Source organism: Pelodiscus sinensis, chromosome 3 (genome assembly GCF_049634645.1).
Source record: "Pelodiscus sinensis isolate JC-2024 chromosome 3, ASM4963464v1, whole genome shotgun sequence".
NCBI lineage: Eukaryota > Metazoa > Chordata > Testudines > Trionychidae > Pelodiscus > Pelodiscus sinensis.
In genome coordinates, this window is record NC_134713.1 from 184,830,712 (window position 1) to 184,851,868 (window position 21,157).

A 21,157-nucleotide genomic window follows, 5' to 3' on the forward strand; every position below is an offset into this window, starting at 1 on the left:
TGACTTTAACTCAGGGATTCCCATCTTGAGGGTTGTAATCTCTACAGGATGCCAGAGATCCTCTCCTTCCTCCCCATCTCCCAGGCTGTGTCACTGACATGTCAGAGGAAACTGCTAAGCTGTACGCTCTCAGCATTTCTCCTTCATCAGATAGAACTGACTTCTCCATCCAACATGATGTGTAGCCACTGATGTATGTGAGGATCTGGACTCAGGTTCCTACTGTACCACAGACTTGTGTGACCCTGGGCTAGTCACCTAATCTCTTTGTACTTTCATCTTCCCATCTGTAAAAGAATAGTGCTTCCCTCCTTCTCAGGGGTCTTGTGAGGATAAACACATTAAAGATTATGAGGTACATAGAGACCATAGTGACAGAGCCCATATAAATATCTAAGACAGAAAATAAAGACAGAAGATGAACAAGAGAAGGGCGCAAGTACATAACCTCATTGGGGGAAGGCATAAAGAGACACAGTAGAAACAAGGACATGCAGGAACCAATGCGTTCAAGGGTTGATTCACCAATATAAGGTTGGGAAACCACTGCTTTTGAGAGAGGTCATTTTAGCTCCCCACAATAAGGTCTAGTTTCTAATACACTGATCTAATCTATGTAACATCAGCTACATGAATAAGATAGCTAAAATCAGCGTGCTTACCGCTGTATCTTCCATGTGGCCAGGTTGGCAGGGGCTACTCTCCCATTGACTCTGGCTACTCTTCCCATCCTGGTTGGCTACTGGGGTCAATGGAAGAGCGCTCGGAGGTCGATTTAGATGTGATAAATGACCACTGATGGATTGATCACTGCAGCATTGATCTACCATGTACTGACACAAGATACGGATGTGGAGATGTCAAATTTAGCATAAAAGCAGTGTCAGTGAGTACTTGCATTACTCAGCTTGAAGAAATAGATTTGGAGCTAAAATAGGGATGGCTATTGAAGATTTCTATGTTTTGCCTTTTTTAAAAATTTCGTACACACATTATCCTATCATGTTGCTCTTTGGCTTACAATCACTGCTATGTCTAAATATAGTTTAAATAATTATAATAATTACAGATGATGGTAGATAGCTAACTGGACTTTTCATGTCGACATAAAAGAAAGGACGTGGTTATCCTGGAGAGTGATTATTTTTCAGACCTCAGCAAGAGACTAGTTTGTTTTTCAAGATTACAGTTTTCTGCACTAATTTTTCGTTCAACTCACCTCACTTTTCTGTTTTAAAAATATCCTAGCTGCTGAAGAAAGAAAGCCAACTGACTTCCTTATTGTTGAAGGACAAAAGTATGCTGTGGTTGGGTAAGATGCACTTTCTTTTCTTTAATGATGGGTTAGTTGGCTTGTGGTTTGAGTAGAAATGTATTGAATACTAACAACTTTAGCAATGTCTGAATAGACACAGACCTTCTCCTTTGCCAAGTATGTTTCTTTTTAGTTCTGGAGCAGTTGTGTAACATTGCAAATTTTGTATCTTTTAAATATGCTATTTCAGTTTAAAACAACAAGTTGAAGTTTATTTATCTTTTTACTTGTAATTCTTACATGAAGATGCATACAGGCTAGTATTTTTGGTCTTTGTCCAAATAGTGTTTCTAAATAATACCAAGATATCTTTGTTCCCATATGTGGACAAGAATATGTAAATTAATGGTGAATAATGATTACCCTAAGCTTAGTAAAATTCCCATTAAAAGCAAAAAAGGATCATATAGCAAGTACGTCAATATATCTTTGGTGCTTTGTTATTGGGTACATGTGATTTACTGATGTTTCTTAAAATAATCCAGAAATTTTATTTAAAAACAAAAAAGTTGTTAAAATATGTTTGCATGTTTATAAAATGTTTTCTCCCACAAAGTCATTGTGTAAAGATATTTTGTGCTTTCAAATCCTGAGAGAGAGAAAGGACCACGTGTAGCTTGAAAGCTTCTACTTTCCACCAACAAAAGTTGGTCCAGTTCCTTCTCTACCTTGTTCGAACATAAACTTTCTCTGCAACCAGCTGTAATCTTTTGTGGGATGATGATGATATGCCTTAAGCTGTCACCACCACACCCGTGAAAGAGCATGTTGAGCTCTTTTAGTGGTATAGAAATAACCTTTAAAAGTTAGCTCCCTGATGTACCATGTGATGAAATTGCATTTGATAATCCGTGTCTGATCAATTGAGGGAGAAATAGGTGGGGGGTTTTTTAGCTCCTTGAAAAAAATCATCAACTTCAATATTAATTAGAACATTCTTAGTCTACAGTTTTCACAGATATTTTTATTGTGCTAGTTCACCTAAATTTTAAAAAATATATAAATGTAACAAAAAATAAACCCCAAATCAGATGGTCTACAGATATCACTCAGATACCTGCTTTGGATGTATGTACATCTTTTTGTACCCTGCTGTGTGGAAAGAAGATTTTTGCTTTGCAATGCCAGGATGCTTGTTTGGAATACTAGCCTGACATGGATGGCATAGATTGCATTTTCTTGCCTTCTCTATATTTGAAAAGATTGCATATGCTCTTTATCAGTGAAGTCTGATGCTGACAAATGCCAGGTACTTGCAACTCCCGTTAAAGTTGGTTGGAATTACATGCACTCAGCATCTCTGAGTACTTTGTGCCCCGAGTATAAAGCTGCTCAGTCTCTTACAGACTGTGCATTCATTACAGCCTCTTCAATGCCCATCATTGTCAGTGCTACAGATTTTTTTGTAGCAGTTGCTCAAAATTGGCAAGGATTAAACAGTATTTTAAGAATGAAGTTTTATATTTTCCTACTGATGCGTAAATAGATCACTCCATTCCTACAATATTTATTTCTATGAAATAACTTTACAGACTCCAGAAACGAGCATTCTTGCACCAAATAAGTATTTTATACAATTTTTTTTACACATTCTTTTAGGATTCCAGTTATTTTACTAATCTGGGGTAGACATGTACGTGACTAGTCGACTATCCGATAAGCATAAACTTATCAGATAGTCGAATAATGACTTGACTAGTCACTTCCTCTCACCTTATTGCCTTTATCTGAGAGACCTAGTTCCCCCCAGCACCATCTCCACGGGGGGGTTGGCAGGGGTACTGCGGGGAAATGGTTCAAGTAGGGACTGAAATAGTCTCCGCTTCACCGGTTCCCACTGCAGTTTCAGCTTTTGAAATGTAACAAGAGCCCTGGGGCTGAGACACTGCAGTGGCAACCGGCACGAGCAGAGACTGCTTCAGTCCCCATTCGCGCCGTTTCCCCGCTGTGCCCCTGCGCCCTGCGGCAGCAAGAGGAGAGGAACAAGGCTGGTGCTGGGAAGAGCCAACTTAAAAGTTGGTTACCCCCAGCACCGTCTCTGGGGTCATTAGAGGCAGTGGGGGGGTGGGATACGGCAAGTTGCTGCGAAGCTGCCCCTGTCCACAGGGGTACCAGCGGGGAGCATGGGGGGGCAGACAGAGGCTGTTGCCACGAAGCAGCCCCTGTTTGCGGTGGCCAGTGCTGTCTGTGGGCAGGGGCTGCTGGTCTGGGTTGCTGTGCCTCTGCATTTTAAATGTAGTAAGAGTCTGGAAGCTCTTCCTACATTTCAAATGCACAGTTGCATCGTGGGTGGCTTCTGGAGCTACACCTTCACTGCGGCTCTGCAAAGCAGTCTTATCAGCTAATCGTATAGTCGATACAAATTGTATCATCTATACGATTAGCTAGGTAACTGCAATTTAACATCCTTAATCTGGGAAAACCTTCAAAAGCATCTATGTTTCATGCTTCAAAAATGATTTAGGAACGTAAGTCCTATTGTTTTTTCCGTGACCCATAAGACCCACTTATATCATCATTCCTGTCCTGCAGTGGGGAAATTTTTCCATGGACACTTATGCCTCCTTATAACTTCTTCATGCTGAAAAGGGCCAGAATTGGCCTCAAGGTGCCTGTGATGATGTCATTTTACTGTTTCCTTAGTCACCAGCAGGTCTTCCAGGATAGACAAGCCTGGATTACTTGTGTGAAAATCAAAGATGAATGAATAACATTCTTAGGTTACAAACTTTCTTTATACATCATGAAGAAACTGCAAAAAAGGCACAAATCTGTTTTCATGTCAGTCCACTTTACCATCTTTAAATTTGAGTGAGGAGATTTTCAGGGGGAAAATGGTACTTAAAACTGTAATCTCTAAGGGGAAACTGTTAAAAAAAATTATTCTTTTAAAAGTTTAGATTTGAACCTGCATACAACCTTGACAGAGCTGAATGCAACAAATGGAAAGGAAGGGATATAAAGAATATGTTAAAGCTATCCTTGTGGTCCACAAACCTGTGGTGTTAGTTTGATTTATGAACAGAAATTATATATATTTGACGCTGTTTTTTTCCTTACAGGACAGTGTTGCTATTAATAAGAATAATACTTGAATACTGCCAGTGTGTGGATAACATCCCTTCTATTACTACTGATATGCTTACTCGTCTGTCTGATTTATTGAAGGTATGACTGTAAGATTTATTGCCCATACGATATTAAGACTTTAGGGCAGGGAATGCATCTTACTGTCTCTTAATACTAAGGATGTTCGTATTGACATTTTTGCATTGACGGTTCGATTAGTTGGTAGGGCGTCTCCGCCTTTGAACACTTCAAAGGTGAAAGCACTGTGGGCTCCAAGCGGTGTTGCCACTTTGAAATGCCGCAAGGAGCTTGACTCTGGGCTCCCCGCGGCATTCAAAGCAGCAGCGCCGGCCGGAGCAGTTGACCCCAGGCTCCGTGCGGTGCTGCCGCTTTGAAGTATCCTCCTTTTCTCTCCCTCCTCCTGCCCCGCTTGCTGCCTCTGTGAGAAAGAGGCAGTGGGGGAAGGGAGGGAAGTGATTTGTTGACTAGTCCGTCACATCTCTATTTAATACTCCATGGATAAGTATGATTCAATGTCAGTGATTACTAATAATATTGAAAAATAGCTTAACTGTGATCTTTGCTGTAATTATAGACTCACCAGGCACACATGGTAGGGTGTAGTTGAGTAACCCTGTGAATTTATCCAAATACAGTTCAGAGCAGACACGTTATATGAAATAGCTGCAAGAAAGCTACTTGTCCCCTTGTTCACTGGCACATTAGAGATTTGTGGTAGGCAGCTCAAGAGATGTTTTGACTTTGATTTTTGGAGTCAGGTAGTCATATGCCCTTCAGGCTGGATGGAAGGTGTTGTGAAGCAGATGAGTGTGACTAGGAAATAGCAATGTGAACCAAAATGACATTGGAAATGTATGTATGCAGGGAGGAAACCAATTCCTTGATTTGTTCAAGTCCCCTTATTGGGGTTAGAAAAATGAAAAATAATTACCTGCTGAAACCATTGTTGTAAAAGGGAAATTAAATAGAAAACAGTGACCTTTTCATCAACTATTTATTTCTAGAGGAGTTAATAGATGAATTTAAGTTAACTTTAAAATGCCGTTGCTGTGGTCTTACCCAAAATATGCTAGTTAATTCAGTCTGGGGCTTTGATTGCTGAGTTTATCTACAAGGTATTTCTTATAAGTTACAGGATTGAAAATAGACATTTGTAAAACCTGGCGGGAGGGGACAAACCAAAATCCCTTGACTCTCTAGAAATCATGTAGGGCACTAGTTACTGCAGTGACTAAATATATTTTTGAAAGTGAGAACGTACCCCTATTACTATCAGGGACTGGCATATGCTAAACGGTAGAAGTATGCAATAGTTTCGTGTGTGACCTCATTTTTTTTTTTTCAAGTGGTTCTGTTGAGCAGAGTCATTTTTTCCATGAATGCACCCAGTAGTAGAGAACTCACCAAGCCTGTCTAGCTATAAGGGAGGAATTTCAGGTTTCTATTTTCCATATTTCTTAATATGCTCTTCTAATGGTGAGAGTGATGAAACAGACTAATTTTCCCATATCCTTGCTAGGGATGTTAAATTTATTTTAATCAATTAATCGACTAGTTGATGACATTTCCATCAACTAGTTGATAAGCGGGGTAGCCACAGTGGGAGCTAAACCCACTGTGGCTCCCCTGCTTATCAACTAGTTGCATACATTCCTAATTTTTGAATGCATCCTTAAGCGTTGTCACCGAAAGAAGAAACTGTGAGGCAGTGGTAACTGATGTTTGTTACACTAACAATTGAAGGAGGCTAATCTTTCAAAGTTACCTTCACATGTAAAACAATTAGGATTGAAAAAAGGATTAATAGAAATGAAAGTTTACCAAATAGAGGGTATAGACCTCTTAAATATTCCTCCTGGCAATGCTCCTTTTACAGGGTCTTTTTCCTTAGTGTCATCATTCACGGTCATATTGTAAACTTTCCATTAATAGGTAAATTATGAAGCGTTCCTGTTGATATATTTCTTTTTCATTGCCAAAACAGTTCATGCAGTTTATTAATTTCTGTAGTTCCTGTCTCTGTGGTAGCTAGGCAGGCTTCCCCGGTAGCCATTCTTATCAGGTATACGGGGTGGGAAGTGATTCTCAGATAATCAGGTCCCAAACCATTTTGGACTTTTGAAATGACCACCAACACCTTGAATTGCACCTGACAGTGAACAGGAAGCCAGCGTGCAGATGTGTGCGCTGATGTCAGGCTTGGAGTGTGCCGTTTCCGCTAGTCTAGACTTCACGGGTAATACAGCCACAGAAGAAAAAACAGTCACTTCCACTGCACAGGAATGCAGAAGTTCTCGGCTATAAACTGTCAGACTGAGATTTACTCCACTGGATCATCTTGTCACACTGTTTTGCTACCCTGAAGGCCACTTACGGGTGATGCGGTGGGTCCAGCCGAGCTGGAGTGGCTGGGCCCAAATTCCCTCAGAGCAGCTATGTATCTATCAGGGATGGTCTAGATGGTGCTTGGTCCTGGTGTGAGGGCAGGGGACTGAACTTCATGACCTCTCAAGGTCCCTTCCAGTTCTAGTGTACTATGATTCTGTGTTCCTCCATTTCTGTGCCTGTGCCACACAAAAGTATTGCGTCCAGTTCTGGGCACCACGTTTCAGAAAAGATGTGAACAAATTGGAAAAAACTCCAGAAAAGAGCAACAAATGATTAAATGTCTACAAAACATGTCTTATGAGGGAGTATTGAAAGAACTGGGTTTGTTTTGTCTGGAGGAAAAGAAGATTGAGAGGGGACATGATCATAGCTTTCAAGTGTTGAAAAAGTTTTTACAAGGAGGAAGGAGAAAAAATATTCTCCTTAACCTCAGATGATCGGACAAGCGGTAACGGGCTTAAATTTAGGTTTAGTTTGGATATTAGGGAAAACTCCCTAACTGTCAGGATGGTTAAGCACTGGACTAAATTGCCTAGTTAGGTTGTAGAATCTCCATCACTGGAGCTTTTTAAGAACAGATTAGACAGGTCTAGATCAGGCCTGGGAAAAATATGGCCAGCAGGCCAGATCCAGCCCACCAAGCCACCAGATCTGGCCTGCGGACGTAGCAGGGAGCCCCATGCAGAAATGCGGCTGCAGGGCTCCATTTCTGTTTTAAAACTGGAGGAGGGTGAGAGTTTCAGGAGCCGCCCCACCCCCAGCACAATCCCATTGACCGGTTTCTGGCCAGAAACCAGCCAATGGGAGTTGCTCGTTGGAATAACAGGCAGCCAAGAAGAACCATGCCCCCTCTCCTTGGCTCAGTTATTCAATGAAGCACATTGGCCAGGCAGGCAGGCAGGCTGGCTGGGAAATGTTTTAAGCTCTGCAGGCAGGCTGGCTAGTTTGACTCTTGGCCACAGCTTGCTTCTGGCACCCAAGCCCTTTCGTGCCCCAACTTTCTTCCCTCCCCCACATTCAACATAGCCAAACCCGCTGTTCCCCTCTTACACCCATACTCCCTCCCAGATCTGACACCCCAGTCTCCTGCCCCAGATCACAATCCCCTCTTAGCCTAGGTCACATCCCAAACCCCTGCACTCCAGTCCCCTGCCCTACGTTACAACTGCCTTCTTCACCCAAACTCCCTCCAAGACCCCATTCTCCCTCCTGCACCCCAGTCCCTTTACCCCAAGCTCCCTTCTGCACCCAACCTCCAGCCCAGACCTCGCATCTCCTCCATTAATATCATGGAAGAGTGCAGCCCACTTTCCAAAACCTTGGAGTGGCCCCTCGTCAAAAATGACTGCCCATCCCTGGTCTAGATGGTGCTTGGTCTTGCCATGAGTGCATGGGACTGGACTTGATGACCTCTCAAGGTCCAGTCCTTTGATTCTATAGGTAGGTGAAGACAGTCTAGATTTGTTCAAGAGGCCCTAGGGCTTGGTGATGTTCCATCCCTACTCCACATCCTCTGCCTCTGGCAGCACAGACTGTGGTCCAGGGGCTCATGCCTTGTCCATTGCAGTCCTGCAATGGGTAGCTAATTTCAAGTAGCTGCACGAAGAATCTTTTTCCCCATTTGTGACTTTCTTAGGAGAACTTACATTTCTAGGGTCTCAGTGTCTAGGGTTCCTCTCTCAGTTCTGCTCTTTATGTCCAAAATACGCCAGGTTTGGCTGGGGAGGCAAGATGAGCGACAGGTTAGAATGTAAATCAGAAAATGGGTTGCTTGATGATTTCCATAGGGGTAACTTTTCCTGCAGTCTGCCCCATCTAGCCAGGTTCAGTGGCATTGTATGATTTATCTCCTCTGAAGGCCCCTGGTTAGAAGTAAGTATTTAGTCTTCTGGTAAGAATTTGCTGTTTCCATGCATTCTTCTGAAGTGAGGATTGGAAGTACCGTAGCCATATCCCAGCCCATTTCAACAACTCAGAGCTGCCTACAGTATTTTTAGGAAGAGAGGCACAAGCCAAATACCTCAGACGGAGGGAGAGGTCAGTCCTGGACATGAAATAATTGGGAAATACAGGTTGGACTCCTTGGTCTAACACCTCTGGACCTGAACAGTCCCAAACAAGGGAGCATGATAGACCAGGGATGGTCGATTCTGGCTCCTCTATTGCTGGCCTCTGGGCTCTTCCCAAGGGCCACCAGCCTCCCAGCTCAGGCTCCCCTAGCAGCCACTGACTCTGCTGCTGGCTCCCCTGTAAAACCCTGGCCAGGCTCCCTGCCTCCAGCCACTAGACCAGCTCCATATCTGGTACCTGAGCTGGGTTCCAGATCCACTCGTGGTCCTCTGGCCAGGTTCCAACTCCAGGCTGCAAACCCCCTCGCTGTGGGACCAGCTCTGTTTCTGGCTGGGCTCTGGTTCTACTCTCAGCTCTTCAGCAGGGCTTCTGGCCATCAGTCCCTCCACCCCTGGACTCCCAACCGGCCCCTGCTCCTAGCCACTGGGGCTTTTTGGTTCAGCAGTGTTGCAGGACCATAGAGTCCCAGACCAGAGAGGTTCAACCTGTAATTGTCCATTCTTAATAGCTCCTATTTCCATTGCTGACCCAGAAATCCAGTCCGGAGAGCCATCACTGGCATGAACTGAGTCAAAAAACACCACAAGCCTGATTCAAAACCCATTGAAGTCAGCGGAATGATTCCTAATGATGTCAGTGGCCTCTAGATCAGGTCCCAAGAAAGCCCTGTGTAAGATTCTGAGTAAACACAAGAGGAAGCATTAGAAAGCGCTCTCCTAGAACAAGAAATCTGGGTAGTATCAGTACTAAGCCCAACCATCTGTAAATCAGTGATTAAAACCTCACTCACTTTTATCTAAGATATTTCTAAGGTCCCTGTCATCTCCATACTTGTTCTGTGTAACATATAGATCTTCAACGCTTACTTTTTTCTCTCTCTGATAGTATTTCAACTCCAGAAGCTGCCAGCTAGTTCTTGGAGCAGGTGCATTGCAAGTTGTTGGTTTGAAAACAATAACTACAAAAAATTTAGGTATGAATTTCTACTTTTCAAATTTCATTCCTTAGTCTAATAAAACACTAATATTTAGGAAAAGTCATCTCCAAGTTGCAGTGCTCTGGAAAAGATGTGAAAAAATAGCAAGAGGTAACTGATGCACAATAAAATTAGTGTAAGAGTCTATGAATTGTGATTTTCAAGAAGTGCACTGAAGCATGTGTCAGATCTGTTACTTGGAAGTAGAAGAAATAAATCTATTAGCCAAACATGGTCTTCAGTCAAAATGAGTGACTTTGGAAGATGGAGTTGCTTCTGAAATTCTGACTCCGTCACAGATGGAGTAGTTTGCTATTTGGAGTTTGAAATTTGGAATACACAGTATTTCCATTTTTATAAGTAACAGCATCCTGCCTATCTTGAATCAGCCCCTGTATTTCAGTTGGATATAGTACACTCTGTTCCTGTCCTAAGCTGTTCCTGCATGTTGCTGTTCTCTGTCAAACAGTTGCCAAATTCAACTCCAAAGGTGATTGCATTGCATTTCACTAGCGAGTGAAAGAGTTTATTTGTCTAACTCCATTTCCTAGAGAGAGTCTTTATTTAGCTAAATCTCATTACAATCAATGAATTAAGGACTGTGTGATTTGGTACCCTCAATGTACAGTGCTTTGGATCATTGTCATGATTGTAGTAATGTCAGATGTTTTTATTTTCACTAAATTACTTCCTAAATTTTCACTTCTGTTTCATTTTCTGGCTTATTTTTGAGTGTTGGATTTGTGTTCTGTTTTAGAGAAAGTGCAGGCTGTACAAATGACTATGCTTGTATAATAATTAAACTGTTTTGTTTCCTTCTCTGACTTCTGGGTTTACAGCTCTCGCTTCACGCTGCCTGCAGCTAATTGTACACTACATTCCTATTATCAGGGCTCATTTTGAAGCTCGACTGCAGCCTAAACAATTTAGCATGCTCAGGCATTTTGACCACATTACTAAGGTAATTCTTTGTGCGTCTTCTAATTAAATTTGATACATTCACTTTCTTAATTGTGCTGCGAAGCATCCGAATGCCATTAGATGGTAAATAAAACCCTGTTTTTCCACTACAGGATTATCATGACCACATAGCCGAAATTTCAGCGAAGCTTGTAGCTATAATGGATAGCTTATTTGACAAACTGTTATCCAAGGTAATGATTTATGAAGATATTTATAGTCTACCTTGCACTTGAATGTGTCATTATGTTTAGAATTTTAGAGTAGATGTTTCAGAGTCTAAAATTTCCTATCTAGGCATCATTTAAACGTCTCTATACTTCTATAAATCCAGAACTGTATGCTGTATTTAAAATGATATACTTTGAGAGTCAATGAATGTATATTATTAACCTTTATACAATAAGCAATTCACATCTTGAATCTCGTTTGATGCAGTAAATCAGTGGTGGGCAATCTGCAGCTCTTGAGCTACAGGTGGCCCACTGAGGTTTCACCTGCAGTCCACAGCTGCCCTGGCTACCCTCTTCTTTCATGCCTCTTGTGCACCAGGGCAAAGGAGCCCTGCACATTCTGCTCCTCCCCCCTCTATCCCAGCACTTTTGGAGGATCCGTGAATCTCCTGATTCACGCTCTGTTCCCGTTCTTCCCCCTCCCTCCAGAGCTGGAATGCCACAAATCAGCTGTTCACAGTGTTCCAAGCTCTGGGAGGCAGGGGAAGGAGCGGGGATGAAGCATCAATCAGGTAATTTGCGCACTCCAAAAATTCTGGGGGAGAAAGGGAGTAGCAGGTAAGTGTGGAGCTCCAGTGCGTAAGAGATGCATGGGGGAGGCTGAACAGGCAGGATGGGGCTGCAGGAGGAAACCCCAATGGGCTGTGGGCTGTCTTGTTAATCATTGTCTCCTTAGAATATAACTGGTAGCTGTAATGTAAATCAAAAAAATAATGAACAAGCAGCAGTAATGAAAACTAATCAAGTTTAGGTGGGAGAATGCTGCTTCGGTCCTTATTTGATTTGAATTGTACCGTTTGATTATAAAACGTAACATGCCAATGATTCTATAATGTAGGCTGCCCATGGATCAATAACTGCTTTCAGTAAATTATATCTGAAGACGTAGCAGCGCAGGAGGCAGCTAGGAACATTTTCCTTTTAACCATTTTCTTAAGCGGTTAGAAAATGAGTGACCCCTCTTGTCTTTATTACTAGTATGAGGTGAAAGCTCCTGTTCCATCAGCCTGCTTTAGGAATATTTGTAAGCAAATGGCAAAGATGCATGAAGCGATCTGTGACCTGCTTCCTGAGGAGCAAACGCAGGTAAGCATTTTAAGTTGTTTTGTAACCCTGGTAACACTTCCATCAAAAACACATGCTACTACCAGTACTTGGGACACTTCTGCATTCCATAGACAAAAAAAAAATCTAGTGAATATAGTTGTGTTGTGAACAACTGGGATTTCAAATACATTTGAATTGAACATTTTGGGGGAGGGCAGAATTCGGTGGGGGAGAGCTTCTTTTTTGAAATATTTGCTCAGCTCTTGCTCCCCAGGGCAAAACTAATATGGCTTACTTCCCTTTGGCATCAACCTTGTGCTGAATAGCTAGATGTTGATATCCTTGCCAGGAGTTAGTGGTGAAGTTCTACACAATAACTTGGCTGTTGTGTGCAGTCATGTGAAAATCTCCCAGAATTGTTACAGAAATCAACACTAGAGCAACCAGTCTATGTGGTTGTTATACAATTAAAACTTAACTACAGCACTGGATTATTTATGGTACTAAATCTGTTATGAGACCCAAGCTTTTCTAGGTGTGCTCGTTACAATATTGGATTACAGTCCGTTCTTTTATAGATAACCAGGAAGGACCATTCTGTCCCCTAATGCATTGGATTGCAGTCTCCCTCTTATGCTCATAAGAATTGTGCTAAAAAACCCATAGATAATAACTTACCCTTTTGTTTTATGTAAGGGTTTAAATGGTTACAGTACAAGAAAGACATTTTATAAAACCTACAGGTGCCTCCCAGATAGAGAAGGCAGGTCCTTACCCTGGAGTTTATATTCTGATGCTATTTTAAAAAGGTTATTGAGTTTTATGGTTTCTTCTAGATGTTGTTTTTAAGAATTAATGCAAGCTACAAACTTCATTTGAAGAGGCAACTGGCCCACTTAAATGTAGTCAATGATGGAGGACCTCAGAATGGGTACGTATGGACACTTCTTTTAATACCTATTTCCACAAAAAGCAATAATGCTTAGTTCTCTAATTCTACCTGCTGTAATCAAAATGTCACTATAAGCTTTATTGAGAATAGGGATGTGAATAGGTAACTGGTAAGCATTACAGCTACTGGGTGATACTTATAGGTTAGTTAACCAGCATCCCGGCTGGGCCAGAACCCTAACCCACTCCTGTTTAAGCATTAACGGTTAAACATAATGTTTATCTGGTTAACTGATTAAATTGGATTTGACATCCCTAATTGAGAATGCATGATGTAGTTGGAGCCCCATTCTGCTAAAAGGTGCAGTGTGAAGAAGGCACTGCTTTGAGAGAAAATAGGGGTGGGAGAGGGAACATTGTTAGGCAAGTAAAGAAAAGAATTGGAAGGCAGGAAATCTTGGTATTATTCCTTGTACTGTCACAGATTTGAGAAACCTTGGACATGTTATTTCACAAGTCACGTAACGTTTAGAGCACTTTGGAAACATGAATTAATTCAGATGGTATGGATGGAAGGTACTAAATTTTATGAAGAATCAGTGGTTTATCTAAGTATAGAGAGTTCCACTACAGAAAATGTTTTAAAAGGGGAATCTCTATTAGAGCATCTTTCTTCTATGCCAACAAGTCTTATATACTGCTTTTTTTCCTCCAGCAAATATATTAAGAGGAACTACATACATGATTAGATCAGTGATAGTTCTGCTGCAGTGTCTCTCATCTGACAGTGGCCTGCAGTAAATACTTCACAGGAAGATGCAAGAAAAACTCCTCCTAATGGATAATTATTGAATAATCTTATCTATAGTGGCAGTTTGTCCCTAACTCCTCTTAGAAGTTTCCTTCTGGAACATGAGGGTTTATTTCTCCTCTGTTTTTATCTTGTCTATATGGATAACAAAAACATCCTCAGTTCATTAAACATGTAATTCCTTGGTTTCAATGATACAGAGTTGAAGTGAATTCCATGTGTGGAAAATATTTCATTAGATCATTTTTTAAAATTTGGTTTCTTTCTGATTTCATTTAATGTACTCTTATTATTGTTTAATGTTAATAGGAGTGCTGTTCATCTTCTCCAGTCCATTCATTGTACACCACTGTCACATTTCCATTTATTCATCTCCTTTCCATAAATGAAACAGTCCCATAGGAAGAGACTGAAATTATTTCCATGCTAGGCACCCAACCCTTTTCATTTTTGGCTATTGCTCTTCAAGAGGCCATACTTAATTGTATTCCATATGAGGGTGTACCAATACATTTATTGACTGGCATTTTTTCTCATGCTTTATACACCTTAAAAGTGTGGTTGATTGTTGCTACTGCTCACTAGAGCAGGCCAAAACTTAAGGATTTCAGCTCTTTTGGAATTTTGGTATTTTTAAAATTTGCTTTTGTTCCAATTTAGAATGAAAGCAAATTTACCAAAATTTTCCAGCCTTCCAGCAGTCCCTGAAGATTGTGTTTCAGAAACACCAGAATATAGTATCCCTAAAACTAAAGCCATGTGTACACTAGAAATTTATTCTGACATTAATAAAATCAACTTAAGAATGCCCAATTTAACAAATTCAAACTAGTGTGCCCTTGCTACGGGGAAGCATCAAAATTAGTCCGAGGCAGGTTCCATTAGTGTGGACGTGCTAACTTGGACTTATTGCTCCAGGAAGCACTTTGGGGTGCTGTGGGAGGCCACTAAGTTTGAATTAAATAGCAGCACTGGAGTGTTATTTTGAAATTAGCATTACTACTTGTGAAAAGCAGGAGTATAGTGTTCAAATTCCATGGTGTGTTATTTCAAAATAAAGGATGCACCACTTATAAGTTTGAAGGGGTATTTTTTGAATAAGGTCCTAGTGGAGACCAAGCTAAGTATGAAACTTAAATTCCTATTAATTTTACGGCTACTGATTAGTGAATAGCTGTAGGCAGGGCTCCCAAGAGGGCTGCCACCCATGGAGTGGGAACACTACCCACCAGAACTCTAGCTTACAAAAACAGAAACCTGTCTGTGTTCTGGTGAAGGTTTTGTCAAATCTATTACAGAGTTAGAAATTCACTGAACCAAAATGTTTCACTGACTATCTCTTACTACTCACCCAGATGCCAACATCTCATTCTATGTGGCTAGATTTACCTTGGAACTGAAAAATGTGTAGGAGTAGGTTCATTAGTGCTCACTTGACTTTCACCTGCCCAGGTGCTTGGCCCCATTCATCTAGCTTTGATAAGTCTTCAAGAGCCTTCATCCTCTTCTCCACAGTCTTAACTGCACTAATTTTTATCTATAGGTTTTTCTAAGTACATTGAATATTGGGGCATCCCACTGTTAATTTTAACTATTTATTCTTATCTTATCCAGTTTCCAGCCTATCCCAGGACTACAGTGCACCTCACCCCAACAAGCTTCAATAGCTGCTTTTGAGGAATTATGCTAAATGTTTTTTAGTCAAATGTTCAGCATGTTATGCTTTGTTGATATGCTTCGCTCATTTGTTCTTCAGAGTTTTTCTTTATGATAATCAAATTCCTCTGACTGCAATCCAGTGATTTTTATTGCACCTTACCATAAATCAAGATTTCTAGGACCTTATTCAAGAGGCCTGAAAGGAGTGAGCTGGTCCTAGCGCTAGCTGAATAGAAAAGGAAACCTGAAATCTACCTAGACAGAAATACCAGTAATACTGACATTACTGATAAGTAGTATAAACATTACTCCTGTGACCTAGCCAAATATTAACCAGATTTACATAATGGAGAGGCTTTAGTTACTTCAACCTAGCTCAAGACCCCTGAGGTAGTTTGTTTGAGCTGATGTGCTCAAATTTTATTCTGTTCAACTAGCACTTCAGTATCTGAATTAACAATTCTGTTTACTTTCCATTACAGATTGGTTACAGCAGATGTAGCTTTTTACACTGGAAACCTTCAAGGTTTGAGAGGCCTTAAAAGTCTGGACCTAAACATGACTGAAATCTGGGACCAAAAGAGGTGATATCTTACTGTAATTAGTCAGTTGCTTCTGACCACCAAAAGTCTTGTTTTCAAGAAGCTTGAGGTGAATACTTTTGAGCAGAATCCATGAGAGGATGCTATTGATATTTGGGAAAACTAGATTGAGTGTGACCTTTTGAGTGTCCTTCAGCAAGAAACAAGTGATCAGCTGTTCGTGCAATGTTTTTTTTTTTTCCATTCTCTCTGGAAACAGACTCAGGTTTCTTTGGACCAAATCCAAACAAACACATAGCTGTAACACAGCTGTAGTTGTCTAGAATGCTCTGTATATCTTTATATTAAAAAGATGCTTTGCATTTCCTTTAGTGCAATGAAATTCATGTGGTGTCCCACCTTATTTAATGATGGTATAATATAAAACCTTGCAGTTGAATTATGTAGAAAATGTTTTTCTCTATGAAACTACTGTTCTAAAATTTATTTTTTTACATCTTTATAAAAAATAAATGGCTCAATTGCTTGCATGTAGGATTCAGATTTATTAGTGAGCAGATGTTTCAGGGTATTTCTTTCAGCTAGGTGCTGTACTGCTACCAGAACATACAACTTAAGTGACCAGAGTGTTTACTAAAGCCATTATCTACTGGTAGATTTTAAAATCATTAGTGTTGATAATACTTCAAACTGTTACCAAACTAATGATTTGTCTCTGCCAATTATGGAGTACTTATTTGCAAGATTGCTCTGTCTCCCACAGTTTTTTTAAAAAGCTAATTGAATGAATACATGAGTGGGATAAAAAGTAATTAGAAATGTTAGGCTACTGTAGCCCTTGTTCTAGCTACTGTAGGAGATAGAGGTGATGGCAGAAACTAGTTTAGGCTTATTTAACAAAGACACTACCTTTTAAGTCTGAAAGCTGCTAGAACCAAGTAAAAGTGCCTGTGTATTTCACCTCCACAACCTTTTACCTAAAACACAGTCTGAGTGCCTAACCTTGTAATGATTACATACAATGGTCTACAGTATGTGTGTGCGCGCCCTATCTGTTAGCATATCATTGTCAATCAAAATAAAGCTATAATCATTTGATTTTTAAAGACCAACTTGTTTTAATGATACAGATCAGTCGTATACTAAACATAAAATAAGCTGCTTACAGGTAAATACGATAGAATGATCAGAAGGACAGGGGAACTGATGTGAGACCACCACCAGTGAACAATATGAACATAAGTACAGTTCAATATGTGATTCGTCCCCCCATTTTACTGCAAAGGAGGGCAGATTAAGGATGCCACAGAATAATTACACCAAGATGCATTTTTAATTATATTCTCTGGATAAATTTAGAACAGTTCATACCAGTTTGAACACAAGATCATAATGACAAATCTTCTCAGCATGTGTTAAACTATACTGTCATATCACAAATGTATTCTTAACTTTTATGGTGGCAAAGTGACTTAGTTAAATTCTGTTTGTGTTCACAAATCATACAATTTATTTCACTTAATAGCAGTAGTGAAACATTTAATTTTATACCTGTCATTTACACTTCATAAAAAAAATTACATGAAGTAGCTAGCCATCTGTTGCTTCACAGCTTTATTTTTGCAGTTAAGCAATTCAAAACTACTGTCAGAGGCAAACCTCTTCTTATAGCTCTGTCCATCTTGTCTCAAGACAAACAGTATTGCACTTTAAGGTTATATTAACAGTTACAGAATTAATCCTTTAAAAGACCAAAGCATTACTTCTGCACATCCTTTTGCACTGTATTTAGTTACAGGGAAGCACAGAAAACTATTTAAATTAATACTGCAGGGTACAGTGAAGTGACAAAGCATAGGTCTTGTGCACCACTCATTTTAATGCCTACAGGTTCTTCCATCATAAGGTTGTTTGACTCAGTGGTCCAGGATCCTAAGATTGCCAGATACAATTTTGTTCTCTAATACAGCTCCAGGTGGGATGTCAATTCGGTCACCATGATTTGCAATGATGATAACTGTTCCCTAAGATTTAAGAAAAAAGCACACACTGGAACTATAGCCATAAGCATATGTAAGAAAATAAGACTTCTAATGTAAACTCAGTACAAACAGGTTTTTTAATTATGCCTAACAGATTTAACAGGAGATAGTGCAAAGGTTTTACTAACTATGCAACTTCTTTGGTGAATAGAATTTCACTCCCATTTAAGTGCTATTTTGGGCAGAGTTATCCTTTTTCAAAGCATCTGATTCTTGTGAGTAACTGAGTCATCCCTGCTACTTTGTGGTGTGACAGGGATTAAGCAGTACATTTGCTCATCCCTAGAGCCACTCAAGAAAGCATGCTGAACTGACACCTCAGATAACTGGTAACAAAAGTCTCTCTTAAGATGCCAAACACGTTGGCTACGTCTAGACTGGCATGCTTTTAATGTTAAAGTTTTCCATTAAAAGCATTTGCAGAAAAGAGAGTCTAGATTGGCACAGATGCTTTTCTGCAAAAGCATCCTGGGCCAATCTAGTTGCGCTTTTGCGCAAAAAAGCCCCGATCACCATTTTCGCGATCGGGGGCGTTTTTGCGCAAAACAAATCTGAGCTGTCTACACTGGCTTTTGCACAAAAGGACTTTTGCCTGAATGGGAGCAGCAAAGTGTTTCCACAAGAAGCACTGATTTCTTACATGAGATCATCAGTGTTCTTGCGGAAATTCAAGCAGCCAGTGTAGACAGCTGGCAAGTTTTTCCTCAAATGCAGCTGCTTTTGCAGAAAAACTTGCCAGTCTAGACACAGCCCTCATGATTAGAATTAGGTAGAAACAGTCAGCTGTGGTTTTTTTTCCCCCCCCCAAAGCTCCAGGTATGAAATCAGACACAAATTGAGAACCGTATTATGACTAGAGGAGAGAGGGACCAGTCCAGCCGTTACAGCACTAATATGAGACTTGGGAGATCCAGGTCATCTCTGCCATGCTTCCTATGTGCTCTTAGGTTAAGACTTTGTGCCTCTATTCCATCTGTAAAATGGAAGTTTTATAGTACTCCTACCTCAGAAATGTTGTGATACTCAAATTAGAGTAAGGAGGAGCAGATTCAAATGTCTTGCAAACTAAGCAGCTAAGTGCTACATACATTAATACCATGACACCTTAATGCATTAGTCTATGCAATCACTGGTCCAACTCAAAATATGAATGGCTATGACAGGCCACTTTTCCTTGAGATAATTTTATCACAAAACTCCGTGTGCGTACATGTAGATAGGCTCAACTCTTGTATAGTGTGTCATAGATAAAACTGAATTTTATGCAAATCAACCTTATTCACATACACACCTTCAAGGCAACGTTCTTGCCAAACGTAACATCACCTGAAACCGTGAGATGATCCAGTTCGAGCATATCTGGTATACTTTCAAACCTCCTGAGGTAATCTTGAACCTTTAAAAAACCCAGCAAGTTTACAGGATGTATTTGCGGATGCATTTCCCCCCAAAACTAAAGGTTTAATAATAGAATATTAAAACAGGTTGAGAGAGAATGAGAATAAAGCTAAACAAAGTGTAAAATGCAGCAGGCTTAACAATCCTTCCATTTCTTTTGTGAATGAAAAGCTCCTACACCTCTATTCTAGGTAACTAGTTCCAAAATCTGTTGAATCTATGTCAGACAGAACTCTAGGTTGCCAACTATCCCCATGATAGTGTGAGAGTTAATTTCAAAATAAATTATGGGAAACTAATTTATTGACAAAGTAACAGTACTACATGCTTTCTAGAAATTAGGCAGTTTAAAGAAAACCTGAACTAAGACTGGACAAAAGCTATTCATCTTTACTATGCCCAAGCAACAAAAGGGAGTGTAAGATAGCTATTATAATGCTATTAATTTTCAGATGTTTGCCGGCATGAATGCAGCTATTATTTCATGAGTCAAGGAAGCCATCATAATTTGCACAGTTGAGTGTCACTAAAGTAACTGTCCTTGAATCTAGTCTCTTCTTACTGGTATGTTAACGTATGCAGGGCATCAGTCTTTACAGTCTTTCCTTGAGAAAAGAAAGAAAGAGGTTTACCTTGGTGAAAGAACTTCCCAGTTTAACCAGAGGCACAGTTGGAAATTCACGTTTCTCACTCATTGTTAAGGATCCAGCATTAAGGCTATACAGGTTGGACATCACAAGCAAGAGATCCGATGTGGTCTTGACAGGCAGAAAACGACTACGCGGTACATTTATCCCCAAAGAATTCTCAAAACTTTTAACAGCAGCACCAACTGCAGTTTCTAGCTGAATAACATTTAAACCTCCATCCAAAGTCTGAAAGAGAAAGTTGTAGCATTAACATGACCAACAGAAATGTTTCTTCATCATCGGTGCTTTCAAAATTCAAAAGCACTAATATTGTTTTAAAAGGGGATAGTTAAGAAGACTAAAGACATTCAAGAGACAAAAGATGAAGTTGCAGAAACAGCTCAACACAGTCTCTGCTTTTTTCCCCTGCTGAAGTCCTACCATGAGCTTACCTTTGGATTAACAATGATCTCCATATCAATAGTGTTTTGCTCTTGCAGTCGTTTAATTGCAGACATAGAAATCCACAAGTTGTTTGTATTGAATATTTTGAATTTTGACACAGATTTGAATTCATCAACATGTGCTTTTGGAACCTGAGCTATTTCTACCAGCCTGAGTTTGTTTTCATATTGCGTGAGTGTACCACCCTGCAAAGGCAGAACAGACCTAAGTATGATTATAAATTTAACAGCATGCTATATAATTCTACCTACTGTTGCAAAGACTTTTTTTATTCAATATGCAGTATATATCATCTTAATTAAAACACATTATAAAGTGAAGTGCAGTTGGAATGTGACAAGTAAAAACACTTCCAACACCTAATACTTAATCTTACTTAAAACTTGTTTAATGTATGGTAGAAACTCACTGGAACAGTAGCATTGTTTATTCCAGATATTGATACTGGAGAACACCAAGAACTTTTTAATAAAGCATTTTAATAGCTGTTATCCACTGTTGTGCTGAACAATAGATGAGTTTTTCAAAAGCACCTAAATGACAGATGTCTAAATTATCCAGGCACTCACAAAAAGTCAATTTAAAAGTCAGCCCTAACTTGGGATGGATCACTAAGCAATGGAGAATTCTGTAAGGTTACA

At 40.1% G+C, this 21,157-nt stretch overlaps 2 protein-coding genes across 8 annotated transcripts in view; one reads left to right on the forward strand and one right to left on the reverse strand.

The window, feature by feature from the left end:
• Nucleotides 1–17,090, forward strand: part of VPS54 (VPS54 subunit of GARP complex) — an 83,013-nt gene extending 65,923 nt beyond the window's left edge. For 2 of the 3 annotated variants that reach the window (XM_075925590.1, XM_075925589.1), the window contains exons 17-24: nt 1,249–1,312; nt 4,378–4,483; nt 9,749–9,836; nt 10,679–10,800; nt 10,913–10,993; nt 12,011–12,118; nt 12,916–13,010; nt 15,923–17,090. In XM_075925590.1, coding sequence (XP_075781705.1) covers nt 1,249–1,312; nt 4,378–4,483; nt 9,749–9,836; nt 10,679–10,800; nt 10,913–10,993; nt 12,011–12,118; nt 12,916–13,010; nt 15,923–16,028 — 770 coding nt within the window. In that variant the 3' untranslated portion in view covers nt 16,029–17,090. Of the gene's footprint in view, nt 1–1,248; nt 1,313–4,377; nt 4,484–9,748; nt 9,837–10,678; nt 10,801–10,912; nt 10,994–12,010; nt 12,119–12,915; nt 13,011–15,922 lie in introns of those variants that run through there. The other variant, XR_012903028.1, reaches the window with a different exon arrangement.
• Nucleotides 17,076–21,157, reverse strand: part of UGP2 (UDP-glucose pyrophosphorylase 2) — a 38,593-nt gene continuing 34,511 nt past the window's right edge. For all 5 annotated transcript variants that reach the window (XM_075925592.1, XM_075925591.1, XM_006114075.4 and 2 more), the window contains 4 exons: nt 20,504–20,701; nt 20,055–20,297; nt 19,316–19,420; nt 17,076–18,006 (listed from right to left, as the gene is read on the reverse strand). In XM_075925592.1, the coding sequence (XP_075781707.1) occupies nt 17,899–18,006; nt 19,316–19,420; nt 20,055–20,297; nt 20,504–20,701 (654 nt within the window). In that variant the 3' untranslated portion in view covers nt 17,076–17,898. The remainder of the gene's footprint in view (nt 18,007–19,315; nt 19,421–20,054; nt 20,298–20,503; nt 20,702–21,157) is intronic.